Raw genomic sequence first — 26754 nt, forward strand, 5'->3', positions numbered from 1 at the left:
ATGCTCCGGCCGGGATCCCACAGACTGCAAGGTAACGTATATTTTCGTAATAATCACAGCCGTTGTACAACAGCGTTGTTTTACGAAAATATACGTTGTGTGAACATAGCCATAGGCTGTATCCATGTTTTTCAGGCAGCCTAAGGGTCTTATTCAACTTCAGCAGCCAAAGGTAATCAAATGCTGCACGCTCGGGCTTGAAGTTCGCTCAACTCTACTTGCAACCTGTGACTTGTGACTTGTTACACTACAACATTCACTAACTTTCTGTACGATGTCAAGCCCTCTACATGTCTCATGACCAAAGTCGCAGTGTAGCTCCTGCCAAATATAACAAATCTATATCAGGGAGGTGATCCTACACTTTGTGTACTCTATGATGAAGTGTTGAATGGACTGGACACGTACAGTATATGATATCATTATTACTCTTGTGTAGAAATAATATCAGCCAGATATATTTCCAGAGTAGAAATGTCACCAATCTGTTAGTAGTTGTATACCACCATCCATCCTGGACCTCATTGGTTGACTACAATGACATTGATTTTGTCTTTGTCTAGGGGAGCGCCCATTTCACTGCAACCAATGTGGAGCATCATTTACTCAAAAGGGCAACCTATTGCGCCACATTAAGCTGCACTCTGGGGAAAAACCTTTTAAGTGTCCATTTTGTAGCTATGCCTGCCGACGGAGAGATGCACTGACAGGCCACCTAAGGACACACTCGGGTATGTTACAATTTCTGCTTATAAAGAGATATCCACCTATACAACATATTAATGTGTAAGCTGTTAAATTTTGTTCAAAAGAATTAAATATAAATATATTAGGTTCTTAGTTTTTATTCAACTTTCCAAGTGGACATTTTCTGTAATTTACACAATTTTTTTTTAACTATTCAAAATAGAGTTTGCAAGTCATCAAAAAAAGAAAGTATGTATACAGTATATGTGTGTGTGTGTGTATAAAAAAAAAAAATGAACTAATTGAAATTTTAAAGACTTTGAAACTTTAAAGGGAACCTGTCACCCCCCGTGCCGGGTTGACAGGCTCCCGACCCCCCGTTAGAGCCCCCTATACTCACCTAATCCCGCCGGGTCCCGCTTCTGGAGGTGGTCGGGTGATGAAGATCTCAGCCGCTGCAGCCCGGCGCGCGCTGAGAGATGAGTCTAACACCCATAGAGAATGACAGGAGAGTCCAGCGCTCCGTCATTCTCTATGAGCGTTGGACTCATCTCTCAGCGCGCGCGCCGGGCTGCAGCGGCTGATATCTCCGTCACCCGACCGGATCCAGAAGCGGGACCCGGCGGGATTAGGTGAGTATAGGGGGCTCTAACGGGGGGTCGGGAGCCTGTCACCCTGGCACGGGGGGTGACAGGTTCCCTTTAAGATCTCTCATCAAATTTTAGTATTAATTGACCTATATGGGATTTTATTAAAATAATTCATAAGCCTATCAAGCCACAGAAATGTGTTCAGATTTAGGCTGGGTTCACACACAGTATATTTCAGGCAGTATTTGGTCCTCATGTCAGGTCCTCATAGCAACCAAAACCAGGAGTGGATTAAAAACACAGAAAGGCTCCGTTCACACAATGGCGGCCATGGAGTGGATGGCGGCCATATAACAGTAAATAACTGCCATTATTTCAATACAACAGCCGTTGTTTTAAGATCACAGCAAATATTTGCCATTAAATGACGGCAATCCACTCAATTACAACAATATGTGAACAGATCCTTTCTGTGTTTTCAATCCACTCCTGGTTTTGGTTGCTATGAGGACCAAATACTGCCTGAAATATACTATATACTATATACTAATATACTATATACTATATACTAATATACTGTCCGCCCGCACATCTGGGCGCCTTTCCGCTGGTCCCATAGACACCATTCTATGGGCCGGCGTATTCCGCTATATGCTGAAAGAAGTGTCATGCCACTTCTTTTAGCGGATCGCGGAATACGCCGGCCCATAGAATGGTGTCTATGGAGCCGGCGGAAAAGCGCGTGCCCGTGCGGGCGGACAGCTGACGGAATTCCGCTGACATTGTCCGCGAGAATTCCGTAGTGTGAACCCGCCCTCAAAGAGAACCTGCAACAGACTGGACACATCGTGTTACAGAGCAGAAGGAATCGAGCAGTTTCATATATGGTTTAGTTTAAGTATTACTTAATTCATGTAAACCACTGCTCATGGGCTTAAAGTGTCACTGTTGTTATAACTTTCAAAATCTAAAGCAACGGTAGATGTGATATGAAGCAAGTTTGCAATATACATTCATTATTTATGTTGTTGTTATCATGCTGTAAAACAAAGCTGAACTTACCAGAAATCCAGGTCCAGTCTCCTGAAGGCAGATTTTCTGACATGTGCTGGTTGTAAAGAACAGACTAGACCCAGAAATTCCGGCCAGTACAGAGAGTCACGGCTCAATGCACCCATCAGTCACATGACTGCCTTCTCTGTCAGCGCTCAGATGGCCTGGGTACACAAGACCTGTTTTCTGACAGTTTTTTTTAGAACAAAAGTGTCAGAAAACAGGAAGTGCCATGTTTTCCTTGATAACTAAAAAAAATAAAATAATGAATGCAAATTGCAAACTTGCTTTATATTACATCTACTGTTCATTTAGATTTTGAAAGTTATAACAACAGTGACACTTTAACAATCTTGTGCATGGTCTTAATCAATTACCTCTTTTACTAAGTGACCGTACATACAGATGTGGCTTTCACTTGATCATTAGGACCGCCCACTGGACTCTTAAGGCCAGAGCAAGCATAGAATTAAATGAGCATAAATTATACTTTATCTGCGCATCTCCTCCTGCTCCACAACATGATACCTGCAGGTAGAGAAGCCTATTCAATGTGACCGGTTCTGTTTATGGAACAGATGCCAACTGCTATTCATTCCTTAGTAAACATGAGTGCAATTCGAGCATGCTCTAGTCCAATCATTCGGCATTTCAATACCAGTGTCTGAAGAAGCTGGATGCAGCTCTCGGGAGCCCATTACGCTGAATGCATGTTTTCTAGGCAGCCTTAGGGCTGGATCCAGTTTCTTTGGCCACTCGTATTCAGATGCGGAATGATCGGACTCTAGCACGCTCATATCTTTAGCATACTATCATTAGCCAGTGATGGTATCTAAGGTGATGGTCCAGAAAAGAAGTGTGGTTGGAAAGTTATGTTATCAGACATGTATAAGGAAGAATGACATTCTGCTAAATGGTAAGTGATTCATTACTTTGGATCCATTTTGGCCTTCTAGATAAAAAAAAGATCATTTTCCTACCTGTTTGGGATTTCAGCTGACGGCCTATACTAGATTGTGTTTATGCACTTTTTTCCCGTAAGGTTTTGCCTTCTTCGTCTGAGAGCTATCCACAGCTCTGCTAGGGAAGTACCATATATTTTTTTTATTGCAGGCTGACTGATAAAATGCCGTCTAGTAGTAAAACACTTTATATTGTGCTATCAGATTTTCAGGTGAGCCATTAAAGTGGAAGTGTTACTAAATGCACCAAATATGCCTGAATATTTGGGGTTGTTTAAAATGTAATTATTTAGTCTCCATAAGTGTCAGGCGATAGATAGAACTTTTATTTATTTATTAGCATGGTTTTTGGGGTGTGCTCTGACAACATTATAGTTGTTCCGTTATTTTGACTATTCTGGAAGATAGTCTCTTTTAAAATTAGAAAGTAATCAGTTCTAGTGATTACTCTATGAAGGTAAGAAAAAAGTCCCTGCCGGTCAGCTGTTGGATTTTCCATACATCTTATATGTCATGTTTATGGACTGTAAAAACAGGTTTGAATGTTCACAGTTAAACGGTTAAAGGGATTTTCCAGGAAAAAAAACAACTATTGATCGTTTATTTTCTTTGTATAGTGAATGATAATGGCAGGTATGTCATATAACCTGTCTGATTAAGAACAGTGACTACAGTTTTGGTTTCTTTGTTTGCACATAAGACAGGTCAGATTTCCCTTCTTAAGGAAGAATATGGATTACTGATTCTAAAGCGCTCTACTTCAGTGGTAATTAAAGGAAAAATATGTTTTTTCCAAGAATAAGAACTACTGATTGACAATTTGCATTGTAGGCCATCTGTGGTTAGTCGGCTAACAACTGCACCTCCGCTAATGTGCTTCTGCTGCTGTAGGCCTAGGCATACCATGTTAAGTTTTACACGAGTTCTGGCTGCAGCTTATCTGTCCCAAAACAAAGGGGTTGAGTGGCATGTACAACTGACAAAAGTAGAAGGTGTATAGGAACCCTAAGACAAGTGATCAGCGGATTGACTTTGAGGGTATTGTTTTGAGGAGCATTAGTTTCATACAGCCCCCTCAATGCACCGCTACTCACCACCAAAAGTTAAAAAAGCAATATAGTAATATGGCCATGTTCACACTATGTATAACACCGCAGTACCAGCTGAATAATGATCACTTCTGCTGAATTCGGATGCGCCCATGTGCACCCGCATTTACCACTGCACACAATGGAGCGTACGGCCGGAGCCACATGCTCCATTGTGTCAACTGACAGGTTCTCTGTGGCCGCTATTCAATGAACATGTCAGTTTTTTGCTTGGCCACTAGCGATCCTGGCTGGAGTGTATACTATGTAAATTAGCAACAACGGCCGTGATTAATATGAAACTTTGCTAGAAGGAGGGGGTGTGGTGCTCACTGAAAGTTATTTTGACTGGATTTTCCAGTGTATTGTGGTATAACTGCCTTCCATGCTTATTACTCACCAAGGAAGCTCAGGAGTCAAATTCTTCCTCAGAACATGCCCTTTTGGGCTTTTGTAATTGTGCGTTTCAGAGTAGAGAAATGAAGACAGAATGAAGAAAGTTGGTTTAAAAAAAAAACAAAAAAAAAACAGGAATAGAATTTAATGATAGGAAATACTATGCCCACATTTATGCCCACAACTCCACGTATTAACCACCCCGATATTCTATGTAAGCGAGCGCCGATCTGCTACATCGGGGCTTGCTCAGAGACCCTATCACACGCACTCTCCCCGGTTTCCTTCAATCCTTCAGGCTTCTCCGTGCAACGGCTTTGCACTTGTAAGACCACTTCGGACACCAACCACGCTCCTCCTATTCCAGGGAGCAATGTGGCGGGCAATGATTTTAAACCTGCTGAAAGATAACGATCAGCCAAAGTTCGAGTTCTCGGCTGATTGTTGTCTTTAATACACAGGGAGATATCGGCCTGGATCGGCCTAATTGGGCAGAGGAGGCATGGACTGGTTGCCAGGTTGACAACTGCTAGCCAGCCTGTGCAGATAAGGCTTTGGTTTCAAGGATTCATCGCTGTTCCAAAAATGTTTCCATTTTGAGTTTATTGGCCCTTTAAAGGGGTTTTTCCATTTAGAGTAGTCATGCCCTGTCTAATGGTGTGTCTACACAGACAGATTTATCTTTCAGCTGATTAAAGCCAAAGCTAGGAATGGATTTGAACAGAGGAGAAATCTCAATCTGATCTATTTTCTGTTCTATAGTCCTGGCTTTGGCTTCGAAGACACACCCTAAGAGATTGTGGGGGTTGTTACCACTCAGACCTCCTTCATTTTTTAAGAACTAGGACCCCCAATGAATGGTGTTGCGGACTGTGCATGCACATCGCAGCTCCCATTGTTCTCTATGGAGCAGTCGGAGCCCCGCAATCTCATATATGCCCTATCATTGTGCATATTGTGTGTAAGACATAAATAACCCACATGGGAATACCCCTTTAATATTGTTTGGGGTAAGAACATCTTAAAATAGTTGTTCAGTGGAATAAATACTTTTAAAAATAAGCAGACAATAATACTCTTGTCACCTACTCTTTTGGTATAATACTCTTTGTGGACTTTTTTTTTTTTTTTTCATTTTATCCATTAAAGGTTATGGGTTCATGTAGGTTTATTGGTTTAGCGCTCTTCTGTTTATAGACCCAGGGTTCTATCAATAATGAGTGAAAAGATAGATGAGCGGAACACACACAAAGTGTGAACAGGTCCGAACACTTGGCTTTCTCTACTGCCAATCTAATGCTGTAATGACCTAATGCTTCCATTACAGTGTATATATTTTCTGGATACAGCCTGTCATTCTGGGTTAGGAAGGAAGTTCACTTGTATAAGTCATATACCTCGCTGTTACACAGCAATCTTTTTTTTGTTTTCTATTTTATTGAAACAGAATAAAGTGATCACATTTCATACTAATGTCGTACCTTGCAGCACTTTCACCCAGTAAAAAGAAGAAATAAAAAAGCTTTATTTGAGCAACATCCCTCAGGGATTAAAACCCAACGGAGAGGAAAAAAAATCCTGTCTGAGAGGGAGTGTTTGTCCAGCAGCATTCCTGGAGTGAGCTGGGGATTCCACACCCTGCAATGTGACTACTGATTTCACCACCGCTCTCCTGTAACCTGCCCTCTGATTCAGAGCTGTAAGAAAACAGCCTGGGACCCAGGGAACCCCCAAAAGCCGAAAACTCCAAGGGAATTGGTTTTCTCTGGCCAAGTATAAACACCACAGCCTGTGTATAATGCTCACAACTAGGTGTATTGTTTAGGCCATGGGTTCTTACTTTCAATAGGTCTAGTTACTGTACGTTAATATATATCGGTAGTTACTGGGAGCCCCAAGAAATCATGCAGCTCTATGCCCCATTATTGTAATGGGACTTTTTTCAGATCCCAGTTCTCTACACACTGTAACATATGGTGATAGTTTACACCAAAACGCCACAGAGCTGGAAAAAGTGAATAGGACATTGTTGTTGTGCTATCGGCGTCTTTGTGAGTCTCTCAGGGTATTATTACACAGCCTGATTATAAACTAAACAAGCGCCGATCTGCTAGATCGGCACTCGTTTACTGAGCAATTACACGGGCTTAAAAAAATCGGGCAGCAAGGGCTGCACGGACATTGTTAGCGATGTCCGTGCAGCCCTTGCCTTTAATGTAAAATAGTAAAGTATTAACTTACCTTACCATGTTCCCTGATGTCTTCGGGCCTTCCCTGGTTTCTGCAGCTCTGTCTACTGTTCCAGTCCGCAAGCCGCTGAGCCAATCACTGGTCGTTGACTGTCTCGGACAGAAATTGGCTGAGCGGCCTGTCATTGCAGAGACCGGAACAGAAGGCAGAGCTGCAGACACCAGGGAAGGCCCGAGGACACCAGGGAACATGGTAAGATAAGGTAACTTTATTATTTTATACTACAGTCATCAGCCATCGGCCGCCCATAGCTATTACACGTAGCATTGCACACCCAACACCAGATGACTTTAGGTCTGAACCTAAAGAAACAACCACCCAATGATCGCTTTATCGTCTGATGGTTCTCTGTATTACATGCAGTAATAATCTACCAAATTGGCCAATTATCGCTCTGTGTAATAGGGCCCTAAGATGGGAGATATTAAATAAAATATTCTTCCCTTTCTCATCCCCCATTATTACCACACTTCTGTGGTCTCCAGGGGGCTTTTCCTTCATATCTGAAGTGAAGTCATGTTGTCCTGATATAGGACAGCTGCAGACAGTGTTCACCATAGTCACGTTTTTAAAGAGCCTGTATTTACCGCTTGTTGCAAAGATGATGAAGTTGCATATGGACGGTGTCTGCTGCTTTCTGTCAGCTTGGTCTGTTACTTAATGTTTCAATCACACGAGAGAATGGTGTGTATGATGATGTGATACAGAGTAACAAATTAAATCTCCAAATAAAAACTGTCAAAAAACTGAACCAGCAACATGTTAAAATATGTAAAAATTACAAATTTAATAATAATAATTTTATAAAAATCTATACTATAGCCATAACATGAAAGGTGATGGGTGCTGGACTACTTCCTGCAACGCTTACTTTTTACTGCATTACTTAAAGAACCCTTTCCATAAACAAGATATTTATTAACCCAATTTTCTCATCACTTTGCAGTAGGCAAACCTCACAAGTGCAACTACTGTGGCCGCAGCTACAAGCAGCGCAGCTCCCTGGAAGAGCATAAAGAACGGTGTCACAATTACCTGCAAAATGTGGGGATGGAGAGAGGCCAGGGACCAGGGTCCCATGGTGGTAAGTAGTCAAACATCCATATCTAATAACTGGCAGGATATGGAGGTATGCGTCGGGTTCACACTACATAAAAAAAACGGCCGTATTTCATAACACCGGCCATATTTGCGCAAACAACGGCTGTTATTTCAGAAATATCAGCCGTTGTTTGCGCAAATACGGCCAGTGTTATGTGTGTTGTGCGTGTGTGTGTGTATATGTGTATATAATCTCTCAGGGAAGGATACACTGCAGGGCAAATTATATAGAGGTGGTAACTGCAGCTCGGCTCCCAGTTGAGCTGAAATTACCCTGTGCAACACCTATGCAATGATAGTTACAATGCTTCCTTTCTGGTACACTGTATAATGCAGGACACTGAACAGCTGATCATTAAAAGGGCCAGTTGTAAGCACCCTGCTGATCAGCCATTAATGACCTATCCTGTTAATGGGCCTTCAATCTTATATACCCAGAAAGCCCCTTTGAGCTTCAATTTTTTTAATAATTTTTTTTTTTATGGTTGCCACTCAGAAATGCTTGATAAAACTTATATGGCTTTCCAACTGTATTGTGAAAGAAGTTCTGTGTGTGTGTGTGTGTGTGTGTGTGTGTGTGTGTGTGTGTGTGTGTGTGTGTGTGTGTGAGATACTCTCAGTCAACAACCTACTATGTTGTTAAAAAAAATGTAATCTACATTATATAGATTAGAGATACTGGGGGTTGTGGCTTTTACACACAGCTGAACAATGGGTACACTGCACAATGCATTCATAGATCGGCCATGCATATGTGCACATACAGTATGCAGGACTACAGCCAGGATTGCTTCCAAATTGGCAAATAATATATATTTCCCTAATTTCCTTTGAGCGTGCTAACTGTGGATTCCGAATACAGATTTTGAACCAGTTAGTAAATTAATAGTATGTGCTTTTTGTACCCCAAAGCTGGTGCTGTAGTTCAGATAGACAGAACACAGTAATAATGGTATGGTTACATATATTATTATATGATGTATGTGCAAGAGAAATGTGTAGTTGCTTATTTGACTTTTGTGTAGTTTTGTCTGCTTTTTATTTTTTTAAGGTTCTGACTTAAACACTCTATCAGCTCCTATACGCAGAGTTCTAGTAGCCTATAGGATTGGACGATATTGCCCATTTTTGTAACGGTTATAGTAGCTTCATTGATCCATAGTGGTGACTTGCTTGGATGTGGAGTGCTGGCTAGTGATTCTGATGTGACATTTTGGTTCCATGTAGCATCTCCTATGGAGGAGTGTAAGAATCCAGAGATCCTGATGGAAAACAACATGTCTCTGATGCCCTTTGAAAGACCAGCTGTTATAGAGAGACTTGCCAGCAACATGGGGAAGCGTAAGAGCTCCACCCCACAGAAGTTTGTGGGTAAGCATCTGCTTTCTTTTACTTAGTCTGTAATGTATATATGATGGCGTTGTGTGTGCAGCTGCAACTTTCACTATAATGTCCCAATTAATATGTTAACCCTATAGTTAAGACTTATTTTTTTACTTTTTCCTATGTGGTTACTGACAGTAGAACTGAGAGGTCAGAAGCTCTTACTGCTCATGACATCACAAAAGACATCATCCTAAAGAGAACTGAAAACCTCATATATCAGTAAATCAGAAGGGACTATAATAGCCAGCATTTGATCAATTATTTTTCTATAAGGCTGGGTTCACGCTACTTTTTTGCAATCCGTTCTCTTCATCCTTTTTTGCAAAAAAACGGATGGAAACACTGATCAGTTTTTCCATTCACTTTCATTATTAAAAAAAAAAAAAAAAAAAAGATCAAGAAGAATTTTTTTTTTTTTACGTATACAAAAACGTGGTCGACCTCATTTTTGTGTACGTTTAAAAAAAAAAGAAAAAAAAAAGGATGCGTTTAGATCCTTTTTTTTTATGATGCATGTCAATGGAAAAACGTATCAAGGCTATGTTCACACTACGTAAGTCTCCGGACGTAGCGCGTTCCGTGAATAAGCGGCCAGAGATTTACGTAGTTTGCGTACAATGAAAAGTATACGATGTACAGCTGCACAGTTCACACTACGTAAGAACTTACGCCCGGATCGTACGCGGCTCCATAAAAAATGAACCAGACCATTGTTTGAGGACGAAAATGCCGTAACTTACGCCTGTAGCGTAACATGCGGTCCACAACTTGCGTAAATTCCCGGCCAGAGTTTAACACGTATATGTCCGGCCGCGAAAATATGCGGCCGGACATATTTGTAGTGTGAACATAGCCCAAAACAGCATTTTTTTCCATCCATTTTTTGGAAAAATGGATCCAGTGTGCTTTGAGTATGTTCTCTTCCAGACTTTGGTCTATTGAACCGAATGGGTACAGCTTGGTTGGGAATTCTTGGTTGGGGATGGGAATTCTTTATTGTTAAAAGAGTGAGACTAGGGAACATGCTGAGGGGGATGTTGATCTAGAGATTTATTCTGATTGCTATATCTGGGTTTAAAATAGGATTTCCCCCCTGTTATGGGGTAATTGGCATCTGCCTCATAAGGGTTTTTTGCCCTCCTCTTGATCAGCACAATAAGGACATTTTTTGAACCTTCTCTACTGTGTAAGTACTGTATGTTAGTACCAGTCATTTAGTGAATGAGCATCTATATCTGAGTGACTACTGCAAAGGTGCCAACCGATTTGACTGATGAAACTTCTGATTTACATATATATGGTGTATGGCTAATTTTATATTTATTGAAATTCTCTTTAGTACATTACAAAATTATCTGTATTTTACCAATAGGGCCAACAACACATCAATCAAATAGAACTCAAACTAGCTGCTATTACCTGCCAGATATTCCTGTATTACTGTGTGGGAGAACTGTAATTTTGCCTTAAAGGGAACCTGTTATCTGTTTCATGCTGCCTGAACCAAGATTCAGTGGGATGATCCCCACCAGCTTCTCTCCGCCCTACCAGCCTTGATTGATAGATTTCTCCCTATTTAGTTATAGGCAGTACTCTATTAACCATGACTGTCAGGTGAGAAAGAAGCTGCCTGAATAACTCATGTTTCGGGCAGTATGAAAGTTATTTCCATGGAAATACAGCTATTAACTGAGACAGGTCAGGGTGGTGACATATATAGAGAAGGCATAGTAGGAGCTTTTAGTGCCCACCATGACATTCAAAAGGTGTCCATAGAGAAATAAAGGGATTTTTTTGAGCTTTTAGGATTGTTGGCTTATCCACAAGATTGGCCATCATTTGCTGATTATTGAGGTGCCAACACCCAGCATCCCTGTTGATCAGTTGATCGGTGCCTTGCACTACTATAAACTGAACAGGGCTGGAAGACCACTGCCATGCATTGTGTAGTGGTGTCACCAGGTAACTGCAGCTCAGCTCCCATTCACTTCATTGATTCACTGCAGGACTTGACCCTTGCATTGCCTTAAAATCTGTACGGAAAATCTGCAACATAATGGGCAAGCTTATAAAGAAAGACACTACTGAGTGGTATCTCAGGCGCAATTCATAGTAAAAAATATATATATATTTCTATCATAATATTTACTATAAGTTGCGCCTGAGATACCATGTTTTTTACCAATTGAGACAAGTGCACCCTCAGAGCTGCACCAGTATTTAGGGCTGTAACACTGTGATATTGTATAGATTTCCTCTGTCACTTTCTATCTTTATTAGGCAAGCTGCCCATTTTAAAGACTGAACCATACCTTAAAATCTCTGCATTTATTTTTAACACAGTGTGTGAATAGGGTTGTGAAAACTGCAAATACATATATTGTACTGTGATTTGTTGCAGATACTGAAAATCCGCAACAACTCCGCCACATCTGGACTGGGCCTAAGTCTGCATACAATTACCATGGTATGACCTAACTAGCCCAGCTTTGGAATCCTTTCATTGTGCATGTTTGCAGAGCAATTCTGCAAAGCTCCAATATGTAACTCTCTAAAGAAACACCACCTTCCTTCAGTGTCAGCTTGGCATATATACATTCTCATAAAATTTCCCTCCTTGTTATATGCTTGCTAATGTACAAGTCGGATAGTAGCATTGCTTGCCAAGTTACTGATATTTTAAACTTGTAAATTTTCTGTCTCCAACTCCGAGCTCAGTCCAGTCTCCAGCATTCTCCAGCCATCATTATTTATGTGCATGAGTCTGTCCCCTGCTTGTAGAGATTTAGTATCAGTATTGTTTCCCCTTGAGAATTCTAGATTGAGAATATTCTGTGTTAGTAAACCACTGTTTCCTATGAAAGGAAATGACATCCATTTTAAACACGTCCAAAACATGAAATATAGAGCGTATCACTGCACACGACGGGAAAGTCCCTGTGTGCAGAATTACCATGGTACACGCACACCGCTTAAGCATAGTGTTATTAAAAACAGACAAGCAATGCTGCCCTGTTTTTATGTTGTTTTTTTTTTCCTTTAAAAGTATTGTAACTATTTTATGCTTAAAGCGAAAGTACAATCAGGTATATCACTTTTTCTTTTTGAGCTGATCGGCGCCAGCGAGGGGGTCCCGGTGGTGCAGTCTTTTTTTTTTTTTTTTCTTCTTTTAAAGCCATCTGGTTCCTGGGCTCAGTGCTGTTATTTTGCCATGCACCCGCAATATCCCCTCCGTTCTGTGACGCACCAACATTAGTATCAATAGAGCGGTGTTACAGAGGGGAAGGGATATCGTCACACTGGGGGTGGCGGGCAAGCCTCCAGTGCAAAGAACTTGGCCGTTGCATGGCAAAAGAACGGCGCAGAGCACAGGAATCGGGCGACGTTTGGGGGGGAAAAAAGGACTTCGCTGGCGCAGATCGACTCATGTATAAACAAAGTGATGTACCTGATGGTACATTTGCTTTAACTGTTACATAACTACTATACTCTTATATGAATTGTTGCTAATTGGGAAATATTCTAGCTATTTGATTAGATTTATATGCCTTAATTGGTCCAGGGTGGGATATTAGCATCTATGTGCTGGCTCTATTTTCAAGTGTAGCCTTTTGGAGTATTCAGATACCTGTTAAAGACTAACATTATCCATTAAGTAGGTTGTGAAGGCAAAGGTAAAATTTGCACCTAGGCTGTATGTTGTATAAAAATAATATAGTATACTCACCTCCCCCGCTGCTGCCCTTCGCTCTTTGTCCTCTGCTTGTCCCTGTTTCTTTCAGGTTGTCTGCTGTCCCCTCCCCACAGGACCTGCCCACTTAGCTAATAAGTGACTGAGGTAGAACACTGCTGCAGCAGCTGATAGGTTGGGCATGCAGGTCCTGTAGAGATGGGACAGCAAACAACCCTGAGGAAGGAAGGAGCACTGGAGGACTGGGAAGCATTGACACTGCAACTAAAGGGGAGGCAAGTATAGTATGTTTAATATTTCTTTACAACCCCCAGCCTGGGGCAAAATGTTGCTTTTGCCAGGGCAAGCCCTTAAAATTCAACAGGGTTCTCTTGTAATTCCCATTGGTTTGAGAAAACTAGGTGTTTAAATGCGGTATATGTAAAAGTGTTGGGGAGAAAAGAAGCATTGACATGTTGGATTTTAGCATGGCCGATCCTTATATTTTCCTTGGGTGATAAACCACTGTCAGAGAATGGGAGTCATGTTTTTTTTTTCTTCTCTTCCCGATGATCCTAAGTGTATGGCTGGCATTACATTTGTCAAGGTTCAGAACAGCTGTATACAATGTATATAGATGGCTCTTTTATTAACATCATTATTTTTTTTATTCCAAATGCTGGAGATTGTCAATTTTAAGACCAGGGACGGCTGCTAGAACTCTGCGTGGTGGAGTTTCTGTCCATTTACACAGATGTGTAATAACAAACAGCATAAAAATTCCTTATTCCTTCTTTGGCTATCGGCAAACAAGAATTAAATTGCAAGAGAGAAGCCTTGGCTACAATTGGTTTAGCATCACTAGACAGGAGCATTATATGTTTTTAGCCTTCTAATAAGACAGGGGTGACGAACTCATGGCCCTCCAGCTGTTTGAAAACTATAATTCGCATCATACCTGAACAGCCAAAGATTTGGCTGTCTTGGCATGATGGGAATTTTTTTTTTTGCAACAGCTGGAGGGCCGAGAGTTTTACACATGTGCTATAAAACAATTTATTAGACAGTTGTATTATAGTATAAATATTAAGGTTGACCAGTTAACATATATAAAGTTTGATTTTAAATGCATGTTTGTGTTTTCAGGTGAAAAGCTTATGAGGTTTGGATATCCAGAGTTGCCCTTTGACATAAACATGGCCTATGAGAAGGAGGCAGAATTGATGCAGTCCCAGATGATGGACCAGGCCATTAACAATGCCATTAGTTACTTGGGTGCAGATGCACTGCGGCCCCTGATTCATCACTCCACGGGCACCATGTCTGAAGTAGCTCCTGTGATCAGTTCAGTTTACTCTCAGGTCTACCATCCAAGCAGGGTGGAGAGGCCTACCAGCAGGGAGACATCAGACAGCACTGATAATAATATGGACGGCCCAATCTCCCTTATCAGACCAAAGAGCCACCATCAAGAGAGGGAAGCATCCCCCAGCAACAGTTGCCCGGACACCACTGATTCTGAAAGCAGCCATGATGATCGACCGTCATACCAGGGGAATCATGCCTTAAACCCTAAGAGAAAGCAGAGTCCTGTATATTCCAAGGAAGATGGCAAAGCTCTAGATGCCACCAAGGCAGGATTGGGCACCTCCAAAGATGTCTATAAAGTATACAATAGTGAAGGGGAGCAAATCAAAGCCTTCAAATGTGAGCACTGTCGTGTGCTTTTCCTAGATCATGTGATGTATACAATCCACATGGGCTGTCATGGTTATCGGGACCCACTTGAATGTAACATTTGTGGTCATAGGAGCCAGGACCGTTACGAATTCTCCTCACACATAGTACGTGGAGAGCACCCATTCCAATAGCTCAGAACTGGAGAGGTGCTTCTATGAAGTAGAACTGCACATGAAGAATACTGCACTTACTCATCCACTTTCCTCCAGACTTTAGTTAACCTAAAACTATTTTAAGTTAGATGCATTTTTAAGCATATGTAATATCCATTCTCCATGAATCATTACGGTCTACAATTATTGTGAAACAATATAAGAAGTACCAATGTTTTGGTATAACTCGTGAGACTTCTGCATTGCTGAAGTGTGTCGTTGTAAGTGAGCAATGGGAAAAAAAAATATGGCATACTACTGAATCCTGAAAACTGATCTCCTGGTTGAGGTCAGACATCATAAAGCATATCCATAGATAAGATGTAGCTTATACAAAGCTACCATTAGCTTACATTGAGGGATGGCGGGTCAAAGGTTGTATCTCTTTTATAAATTCTTAAGTTAAAGTAGTTTTGAAAGACTTTGATATTGATATCCAATTCTTAGGATAAACTCTCAATATCAGATCATTGACAGTCTGATTTATAGCATCCCAATAGATCAGTTGATTTAGCCACTTTTCCCCTTTCATTGTTTATTAGGCACCACTGTATACATTTTGTAGTGGCTGTGCCTGGTATTGCAGCTGATTGCTGCTAAGTCCTAGTCAAGTGAAAGGGACTGAGCTGCAATACCAGGCACTGCCAGTACAAAATCTATGTCGCTGTCCCCGATAAACAACTGATCACTGAGATGTTAGACCTGCAGTGGTCTGAGGATAGGCCATCAGTATCAAAGTCCTGAAAAACTTTTTTCTTTCTTCACTGATAACCATCAGTTGGTGCTTTTCACCATTTATTTAGCGTCATCTGAATTAAGCAGTCAGGCCATCCTTGGACCAGTGTTTTAACATTAAATATATGTTAGGATTGCATGATGAAGCGGAGAATCCCCAGCAGATAGCATTGTTTGTGAATGTGAACTAATCGTATACATTAACTTAACTGTAGAAATTTCAAAACTACAATGAAATATATATTTTTACAGTTTTTAAATCAATCCTTGCCTAAGCACTTGTTAATCTACTTGGTGAAGCTTGTGTAGGTTTCTGTTGTAAACCAAATGGCATTGAAAAGCATTCATCAACGTATACTATTATCTAGGACATGGGTCTCCAAACTGCGGCCCTCCAGCTGTTGGAATACTACATTTCCCATGATGCCTGGACAGCCAAATCCAAAGCTTTAGCTGTCCGGGCATGATGGGAATTGCCGTTTTGCAACAGCTAGAGGGCCGCAGTTTGGAGACACATGGTCTAGGATTTCTGTTTGCTATATTATAAACTAAAGGAATGTCAGTGTTTCATATGTGTTGAACCCTAGGCAGTCTGCTAATACTGAGTTAAGGGCTACGGACACCTTTGAACAGCATTTTATTTCTTTTACTCATTATGATGCAAAAAAAAGTTATTTCTACATGGCTATACAAAAAAAAAAAAAAATCTTACGCTGTATGTTTTCTTTTTATAATTGTACACTTTCCATATGATTCTCCCCAGCAAACGGCTTTGTGTCTGCTTTTCTCTCTACTTCCATCCTGAGCTATCCCCCTGAGTTTCTCTTCCCCCTGTCTATTGTCTGAGGTGGTTTGTAAACCCCCAACTGTTAGCTCTAACATTGATAGAGCAGAAAATCCATCAAGACTTTTAATAGCTACATTTTAGAAAATGGCCAATTAAATCTATTTACAATGTTGCCTTATCACATTCAAGAGATGAATGAGCAATAAAAAAAAAATCAGTGCAAAGGTGTCCATAGCCTTTAAGCTTTAAAGAGCTCTAATTCATCCATGACTATCAGCTCCTGAAGGTCTACAAATGCTATGCCCCAATACTTTTCTTCCATGATGGACAGCCACTATTGTTATTTTAGTTGACTTCTAAAACTAAGCGTAAAACATCTGGCATCTAGCATTACTTTGTGTTGAGAACATATTCCCAGTTTTAAATGATGAGAAACGTAGGACAAGCTTACAGCTATTAAAAAGAACATTTATATATGCATTAAGCATATGGTGGTCGAAAAACAGCTCAGTGTGCGTTTTCCAGATTGTCCAGGTTGTCATTTCTTAGTTCTTTTTCTAAAAGGAATTTTTCAAAACTGGTTTATGAGATCCACCATTTTTTTTTAAATTTATGTTTAGTATTCAATTGATTAGGTTGACTTTCAAGCTAAAGTGTTAGAATCCAGCCCCATCGGCCTATTTTGCCAATTCTGTAATCGGCTTTGCTTTGAAAGATAAAAGTATTGGGTAGAAGCCTTCCAGTGCTGGACTCCCGGCATTGTACATTGCTGAGAATATTTTGTGGCCTTAACAACAAAGAAGGTGAAAGATGTAAAGTCCCTGTAAATCCCAGGTGATCCTTTGTAACATAACAGTCTGATTTGGTTTGTGTAAGGCACTTTACATTTGGTGTTCAAAGCATTGGGGAAAAAAACTTTTACTGTAAGCTCCATAACTTTTTCTATAGTAAGACTTTGATGGGCCTCATTAAGATAAAATGATTATTACTGTAAAGGGGCTGAGCAAAATTCTCTCATTTCCTTTCCCCTTAAGGTCAGAAACCTGTCAGAAACAAGTTAATTAAGACAAATACACTATACTTAACCTTAAAAACAATTCTCCCCATTCAGTGCCACTACTTTTCCCTTCTGATCTTGGCCTTCTTATTTCTGACAGGTTTCAGACCTTAAGGGGAAAATGTTAGATAATGGGACAACCCATTTTTATAAAAGCTGGGTTCAGACAGTACACTGTCCTTGTGGTTTGGCACTTACAGTGCAGTTTAAGCCCCCATTTACACAAATGTGTAATCATATTTTAGATAATTCTAATTTTTTTGTAGCAGGTTATGGATTTTTTTGTAGCATTTTTCCTTTTTGATGAATGGAAATGTGTCCCCCTATGTTGACCAGATGGTAAAACATTGTTTTATTTTAAAAAAAATTTCTTGTTCCTGATAATTTGGGAATTCAGTTTATTATAGAGTCAATTTGAGTGCAACTTAAGCATGCTCAAGTCCGAATGTTTGGCATTTGAATACCGGTGGCTGAAGTAGTTGGATGCAGCCCTAGGGAGTCTTGGAAAGCATGGATACACGTTTGAGTGATCGAGTTGCATTCATCTCTTCTATATAGGCAATTTCATAGAAGTTTTAGGCCCCTCATTTGCTGTTAAAACCACTTGCCATTCTTAGCTGTACCAATTAGACCTGAGGACACTTTTTTTCTTTCTTTCTTGTCTTTTTTTTTTTTATTATTATTATTTATGGTTTTAATGTTAGTCTTTTGATTTTCAGTTTTTTTTTTCCATTCCGTGAGTCACATTGATGGGGTTCTCAGAGGTAGTACCCTCTTCGGTGTCATGATCAAACATTTTCGTACCTATTTTCAGTAGAATGCTGTCATTGTGTGCCATGTCACCTCTCATACAAGGTTATGACAATTATTAAGACCTATTAGTTGGCTCACAAGTTTGCTTTCCAACCCAACAAGTCTTGTCCAGCTTTAGTAGCGACCACAGTTGTAGAGGAGACTTTGAAAAACAATTCAAGAAAATGTCTGGTCTACCGTTTTCTCTTTTTTTTTTTTTTTTTTTCCTTCCGTCAAGCTAAATAGAATACCATGTGCAATATCATGTGACATGCTACAGCTAGACAAAAGATCAAGTGGAGTTTCTCGCAATTGATTTCACAGGGTCACGTAAGATTATCTGTGTTATTTTTCAGCTGAGCTATGTGGAATTAAAGTGGTTGGAATATTATGTGTTCACATACATAAGTGAGTCATGAGTAACAATGTTACTGGGCTTGTATCTTTTCTTTGCAAATCAAAATTAACTGTTGAAATATCAGTAATCTCCCTGAGCCAGCAGGTACTGTAGTCGTCTTAGGACGAGGATGGTGGCATTTATTCGACAGCCACTGGGGAACATTAAAGCCACTGTGTGGTTGGCAGTGGGTGCACTTTATATATGTAGCCTATTAGAAAAAAATTGGAACAAATGGTAGTTCTATTTAACATATATATATATATATATATATATATATATATATATATATATATATATATATATATATATATATATTGTCACCTAAGGTATATTACCCTGGGATACATATGTCATCTATTTATCCATCACAGTCATTGTACATTTGGAGCTTCAAAAATTGGCACTCATATCCTGCTTACCTGTCGTTGAAAGTCATGTCACTTTAACTTACATAAGTAAGATTCTATAGTCTTATCACTGTTACACCTTTCAAGGCAGGTCCTTTGGTAAAAGAAATTAACAGAGAAGACTTTGTTCACACTGGAGTTAGAAGTTCTGTTTTCTTTTTTTTTTTTTTATAATTTCTCTATTGTTTATTTCCCACTCCCCTCCCCCCAGTAGAATTACACAGGAGACTATGCGTATATCTATTAAAGTACCTCTGTCACTTAAAAAAAAAAATTGATACATGCCACACATATCAATTGGAGTTACAGCTATGTAATGTGTGCAGCTGTACAAAACTATCATTTATGAACCATCTCTATGAACATTGTTGTTGCGGTTCTTCTTAATTGTCCTTTAAAGTGTCAATTAAAAACTTGAGAACTTGAGGAATGAGAACCCTGACATTACTGTGTTAACAGTGAAAGTTGATAAATGCCTATTTCCATCATTATAATAGTCTTAGTACCAGTAACCTCTGGATGGTCAAACCGGAATATGACCCAACCCAATGATTGGCACATTTCATTGTGGTACTGCTTATCCTTGTTTGTGACAAAACTTAAATTCTTGTGCTTATTTCCTCTTTTTAAATCCTTTGGTACTTTGTGTATATATTTTTTACCAGGTGCTTTCATATGTTGAGTTTAAATGGAACATATAAAATATGCATGTTATGCTACCGTTGACTTGCTTTATTCATGGAATTCTGTATTTTATTGGTGTCTCACCATAGTTTTCCTCATCTTTTGCATTACTTGAGCTGTGGTAGCCACGGGGACAAACTTTTTGGATTTTTGCAATGCACTTCATCTGGACTTTGATGGGGTCTTTAAACCCCAATAAATACCTGTGGCACTCTAGTGTGTCTGAAGAGGATACTTCACTTTGTCCCTTTTGCTATGCACTTAACTGGTGTCCAGTAGCACTGGCACCATATTCTGCACAATTCAACAAAGCATGGACTTTGTGTATCTTCTCCTATACTGTGATCAACAATAGAACTCTAGGTCATCACTGCTGGGACTTTGACAATTTTTGTAAGCCACAGTTTTATACATACGTATTTCCAGATTAGGGTATCGTGAGGTATGTAATACAATTGAACTGCATTTTTTAATTGCTTGTATTTTTTGAGCTGTTCGCATGGCTTGTCTTTGTCCTATGACTTTAAATCCTTCTCCTGGCCTTCTCCAAGCTTTATCAAGTGCATTGATTAACATTCTAAATTCTATGTATAGTTTTCAACATTTGTTTTTATTAAAAAATTATTTAAATAGTTTGTCATTTCACAAAACTTTTTACATGTCAGAGAGATATCTCAAAGGTTTTGATCACCTGTGCTCTGAGTACTCCGATTCCCACCAATTGAGTCGGGAGAACCGCTTCCCTCTACGACTCATTGCTCTTCCTGTCTTGTTGCTGGTGATGGATCTGGTTGTTGGTCTCCTGCAGCAAGCCACAGAGTGAAACGTTTAGCCAAGTCCTTCTCCCAGGTAGTTTTAGCAATTGTTGGGGGGGTCTGAACAACCAGACCCTAACCAGTCAAAACTTTCGTCAAATGTTTTGTGATATGAAATCCAAGTTTATCAAAACATGCATTTAAGTCTATAAGTTTCCGAGCCACATTCAGTACAGCCCCCCCCCCCCCCCCCAAAAAAAAAAAAAAAAAAAAAAAACTGGCCTCAAGGATGGCAAGTGCTTGCATACCACTGCTTAAAAGTCTGCTAATAATATTTCTTTTAATTCTTAAAGTCTCCTTACACCTCTCTGAGAGATGATGGGTTGAAGGACATGTTTGTATAGGTCATTTATTACAATTTCTGAAAAAACGTGGTCTACATACTATTCTGTTTGGATCATTGCTTGTACAGTCTGTTTACATATTTTTCTAATGAAATGTAGTTTTGTATTTAAAACAAAGAAAAGGACTGGAAAAGGAAAAAAAACTGTGTAGATGTTCTGAGAAGTAAAGTTATGATACAATCTTTGTAATGCATTAACTAGGTAATCTGGTAATGATCTTATTGTATAACTTGATAATTGCCTTTCTGTTCTTTTTTTGGTTTTGAGTTCCAGTTGTAATTTTTTTTTTTGTTTTGTTCTGAAATGTATACCTTTTGTATGAAAACTGGAAGCTTTCAATTCTTTTATGTTTTAGGGAAAAATTGTAAAGTTGCTAAAGTTGTTTTTTTTTTCTTGGAAAATATGCTTTAAGTATAAATACATATATAAATGGTCACATTCCAGCAGTTGATGGGGGGATCTCTCAATGTATGTTTTTGTTCTACTGTTTTTATTTTTTCAAACATTTGCCTCTTAAAATGGGAACAAAAAATAAAATAATAAAAAGAATTGATTTTCTGATTTTAGAATAGACCATTTTACAGTTTCTTAGATGTATACTTTTTTAATTTATTGACAGCGCTTAACTTATTTTTAGCTCTTAAATACTTTCTGAACCATACACTTTCGCTATATACAAATAAATAGATGTTTCTGGATCCTTTAGAACATTGAGCAAAGCAAGCTTAAAGGGAATGTTTTTGTTTATTTTTATCATTAATAAGCATACCAAGAAATGATTATTAACCTGGTAATTGGCCCTTGTTAATCATCCTGCTGACACTTTAGTACGACTGTAGAAATCATTATTGTTGGCTGCACATCTCTCTCTCTCTCTCTCTCTCTCTCTCTCTCTCTCTCTCTCTAAACAGGGGATGTGTGGATCATAATAAAGTAAAGCAGTGCAAGTGAGCGCTGATTAGCTCTCATTTGCTGCTGTTCACAGATATATTTTAGGCCATCTAAAAGGACCCTTAAACCACCTTTACAGGCCTAATTTTAGACTTGCAAACTACTTCTTGTAAGCTGAGCAATTAGCTTTTTTCATATATGCAAATAAGTAATAAGTGACCGGTGGGCAGGGCCAATTGTCTCAAGTGCCCTGGATTTCCATCCTCTATTGCTGCTTTACTTCTCCTCCTGCATTTGATTGATGGCCTCTGTGCTATAGGGGATGATAATCATGGGCATGTTAGGTGATTAGCCCTGTCCTTTGGACACTTACTGCTCATTTGCATATTTAAAAAAACGGTAATTGCTTAGCACACAGACAAAAATTTGAAAATCTATAGGTTTATATTTGAAGGTGCCTTAACCCCTGTCTGGAGCTGTCATGAGTTACACTATGCGAAACCATCCTGGAGATTGAAGGGGTAAAGCCTTGGCCCAAAGAAAACTTGTTAGGGTACGATAACAGTTGGGTGAGGTTGTGTACCTGCAAATTAGCCACTTCTGCCCACAACTTTTCTGGAGAGTTAGGGGGCATACACATGTTTCACGATTACGGTCTGTGCATGGACGATATGCTATGGACTGGAAGCACGGCGCTCCAAAACCATTTATATGTCTGTGCTAATGTACTAATACAGCCACATGGTTTGTTTTGTTACTTTCTATTGCTGGAATATAGTGTGGCCTCAGCTGATGTGACCTTGACTTTTTTAGGGTTCCCCTTTTTAGAAATATCATAAAACTTTTCTATATTTGGGGCTACAACATAAATTCATAGCCCTGCTTGTAGGATGTTCTACTCTCAAAGTCTATATTTTATATTATTAAGATAGCCATTTTATTTTTTGTTTCCATCTTGCAAGGCAAATGTTGAGGTACACAGCCCTGCTTACCTTCGATCCATGCACTTTTAGGGTACTAAACTGGAAAGTTGTAATGTGATTTTTCTATGTGCATGTTAACCACTTTTAGGAAGGGCTGGCGCCCAACCTCAGGTGGCGATGTTTATGTTTTTATTATGCCCTTTTTTTGTTTTGGACAATGTTGCTGCCCTTCTGAGTGAATGTGCTTGTGTATGCATGGGGGTGATGATGAGCCCTTTGTTTTAATATTTGAAGTTATGGGAACTTTGTAACAAATTGAGAGTTGTAATAATTTGATTGCACAACTACTGGAATAAACTTTTCTAGGGAATCTCAGGAATAAATGTAATTGTCTTGTCTGATTTTTCTTTTTTTTTTAATTATGTATTATTGATCATTAAGTAATGACATATACCCTAAAAGGGAATCATTGGTTTAGCACCTTCATCTGTTGGTCACAATGTCATTACAATGTCACAATGTCATTACAGAGCATACATTGTGTGCATTGGATGTCCGTCTTTCCATTGACTTCAATGCATTGCCACGGCAATAACGGAAGTTATTTTAAATTTCAAAATCGGACGCCTTTTCTCTATTTTTTACGTTGTGTGAACATAACCATTGACTGTCTGTGTTACGATAACCTGTTACTATAAGGGACTTAGGACTTCAGGAAACTGAAAACTGTTCACTAGTCCCAGGCTATGGGGGGTTGATGAAAAAGTGTTTCAGACCTCATGCAGCGGATGAAAGTTTAAGGCTCTACATGACTGATGAAAGATGTTTTAGGCTGAGGCTAGTCGATAAAGTGTTTCAGACCTCATGCAGCCTGCAGCTTCCACTTAATTCTGTATTAATGCAACTGACTGAGGTCTACCTACCTTCTTGAAAATAGGAACATCACTATAAAAGTATGGGGGGAAAAGCTATGTCAGATTAGACCCATTTGTGGACATTTATTTTTTAATACTCTGCATCTAGTTAACTGCTATAATGGCCAATCTGTGCATGCCATAATCTTCTACATGGACTTGGCCTAACCTGAAATAGCTAGATGGCTTCTTTATGTGAACAACTAGAATTTGTTACAGTATTGTTTAATACTTTTTTGCTATTGGTTCCTTTTTATAATGACCAAGAGGAATTGCAAGGAAGATGTCGTCTTTTCTATAGAGGTGAGTGCATATTTTCAAAAGTTTGGTTCGTCAGGTTTGCTGAACCTTAATCTTAAGGTCAGCACTAAAACAGCTAAATGATTACCTCATCTGCTCATCTACACACACACACATTCTACGGTGTGCGGTGTCCCGTTCAGTCATTTATTGGCCACGGCGCTGTCCCGTCCCAGTCAGCCAGTGAAACTGGAGACCCAGAGGAGGACACCAGGAGAGTGCAGACAGGTGAGAAAACTTTTTTTTTTAAGATACTGTATGCAGCCGCCATCAGAACGGAGCCTTTACTGTCCAGTGTATAATGTGTCTGTTCACACTAATCTGAAGAATTGTTTAGCCTCCCCCTAGTAGAACAGAATATTAGCAGTAGCAGCTGCTATAGGGCACAAGTGCTGAACTGTGGCCCTCCAACTGTTGCAAAACTACAATTACCATCGTGCCTGGACAGTGCAAGCTTTGGCATGATGGGAATAGTAACCATCCTGAAGATTGAAGGGGTAAAGCCTTGGCCCAAAGAGTCTGCGCGATTTATCTTTTGCTCCGGCAAAAAATACGCCAAAAACCTACTCCACCTTTCAGGTGGCGTAGGTTTTCTGCCGTGAGCACTGACGCGCACAGGATTTATGTAGAGGCAGTCCGCCTCTACATAAATCTCAGTAGCGCCGGAGATGCAGGGACATTTTTAAGTCCAGTGTAAAAAACGCCGGACTTAATAAATGTCCCCCTATGTGTGTACACTCCAGCTGAGATTCCATTAACTGCAGTGTAACATAAATTTTCTATTATTCATGGCCATTGTTACAATGTTGTGTGAAGTGGGAAGGTGTACAGTAGTTCACCTTCCAATTTAAACTGGGGAAAAGTCGATAGAAAGCCTATTGTAGATGCTGTACACCAGTACTGGCATAAAGCCCCTTATTGTTGTAAGCCTCACATACAGTACTCTTTCAAATAGGTAATTTCCAAATCCAAGCAGTTTGTCTTTGTGCTGAGCCTTGAGCTATAGAGCAACTATTACATAAACTTTTCACAGCAGACTGCAGCAACAAACAAATGTGAGTGATAACCCATTCCAACATTGCCCCTGCAGTTTTGTAGAGCATTAAAGTGCATTGATAACAAGAAAAATGTGTTGAGTTAAACTCCAAAAGTGATGGATTCATTTACAGCAGTGTGTCTAGAGAGAAGGGCGACATTCGATTAATGCACTAATGGAAAACAAGCAGATATTATGGATGAGACCGCCTTTATGATAAAAGGAGCAGAGAACCTGTGATACATGTGAACACATCAGTTTTACTAGATGTGCATTTTGAGGAAGCCTTCTACACACCACAATGTCCAGTGTGATGCCGCGCCGTCATGCACTGTCCATTCTGATCTTATCAAGATGGAAACAAAAAACGGAATTTCTCTTTTGAGATAATAGATTTTCTAACTGCCTGGTTGCTTATCTGAGATGTTACACTTGTCTCCCAGGGTTTGCTCACTTCTCATTTTTACTGTCTACCTTCTTATGCTTAGCTGGGAACTAAGTGCATTTCTTTCTTTCTTATATTTTTAGGTGGCATGACATCTCATAACATTATAGCCTTTTACTATAGCGTTTTCATAGCCAGCATTAACCCAGTTTGCACATATCACAATAATGATTAGAGAGTTATTATAATTTAAAAAGGAACATTTGACGTCCTAGAGACTAATTTTGATTAGTTAGGGTCTGGTTAATCAGATCCCCACCGATCACTTTCTGATAAGGAAAAGAGTGAAATGAGCTCCTTAAGGTGCCCGTACACCTTATACTAAAGTTGACCAAATCTGCCACCAGTATAAGGTCATTAGTAAACCGTGATAAAAACAAGTGTGGTTCTCGAGGTCAGCGCTGACCAAAAAGATCGCACAAAGAGAGTTGGCACTACTTGTGGATATTCTTATATATGTAACCACTGGCAGATGGCTACTGGATTCAGCCACATCGAGGTTGCTAACTTACAAAGTCCATAATAAATCCAACAACATAGAAAAAAAGTTGCACTCACCCACAAAGTCTTCTAAAACTTTTGTTTATTATTCATAAAACGGACATAGTGCGGACATGAATTGGAGCAGACGCTACATGAATGGAGTGGTGACAGCCTGCTTCACGCTCTAAGGCGCTTCTACGGACCTCCCCTGTAAAAGCTGTAGAGGTCCGTAGAAGCGCCTTAGAGCATGAAACAGGCTGTCACCACTCCGTTTACGTAGTGTCTGCTCTAATTCATGTCCGCACTATGTCCGTTTTATAAGAATAATAAACAGAAGTTTTAGAAGACTTCGTGGATAAGTGCAACTTATTTTTTTCTATGTTGTTGGGTGATCAAAAAGATGTGCTCCAGAAACATCTCCAGCCGTTTCTGGAGCACATCTTTTTGGTCAGTGCTGACCTCAAGCACCAGGCTTGTTTTTTTTTTTTCGTTGTTTACTACTGTCCTTTGACACGGGCCCCTGTTGGGAGTATCTTGTTCTAGTGGTGCAGCCACCTGGGCAGTACATCAGTGTGCTCCCCTATCCAGCAAGTTTGATGTGACATCAGGAGGTATTGGACCAGATGATCATCTGAGGCAAATGGAAGCATCATCTATTTACATTCA

General features: G+C 39.7%; 1 protein-coding gene across 5 annotated transcripts in view; it reads left to right on the top strand.

Annotated features, from left to right (window-relative positions):
• The window catches only part of IKZF2 (IKAROS family zinc finger 2), a 68695-nt gene extending 52488 nt beyond the window's left edge, over nt 1-16207 (top strand). For 3 of the 5 annotated variants that reach the window (XM_069983208.1, XM_069983210.1, XM_069983211.1), the window contains 5 exons: nt 564-731; nt 7973-8110; nt 9355-9498; nt 11915-11980; nt 14330-16207. In XM_069983208.1, the coding sequence (XP_069839309.1) occupies nt 564-731; nt 7973-8110; nt 9355-9498; nt 11915-11980; nt 14330-15054 (1241 nt within the window). In that variant the 3' untranslated portion in view covers nt 15055-16207. The remainder of the gene's footprint in view (nt 1-563; nt 732-7972; nt 8111-9354; nt 9499-11914; nt 11981-14329) is intronic. The other 2 variants (XM_069983209.1, XM_069983212.1) reach the window with 1 other exon arrangement.
• The last annotated feature ends 10547 nt before the right edge of the window (nt 16208-26754 follow it).

This window comes from Dendropsophus ebraccatus, chromosome 9 (genome assembly GCF_027789765.1).
Source record: "Dendropsophus ebraccatus isolate aDenEbr1 chromosome 9, aDenEbr1.pat, whole genome shotgun sequence".
NCBI classification, from domain to species: Eukaryota; Metazoa; Chordata; class Amphibia; order Anura; family Hylidae; genus Dendropsophus; species Dendropsophus ebraccatus.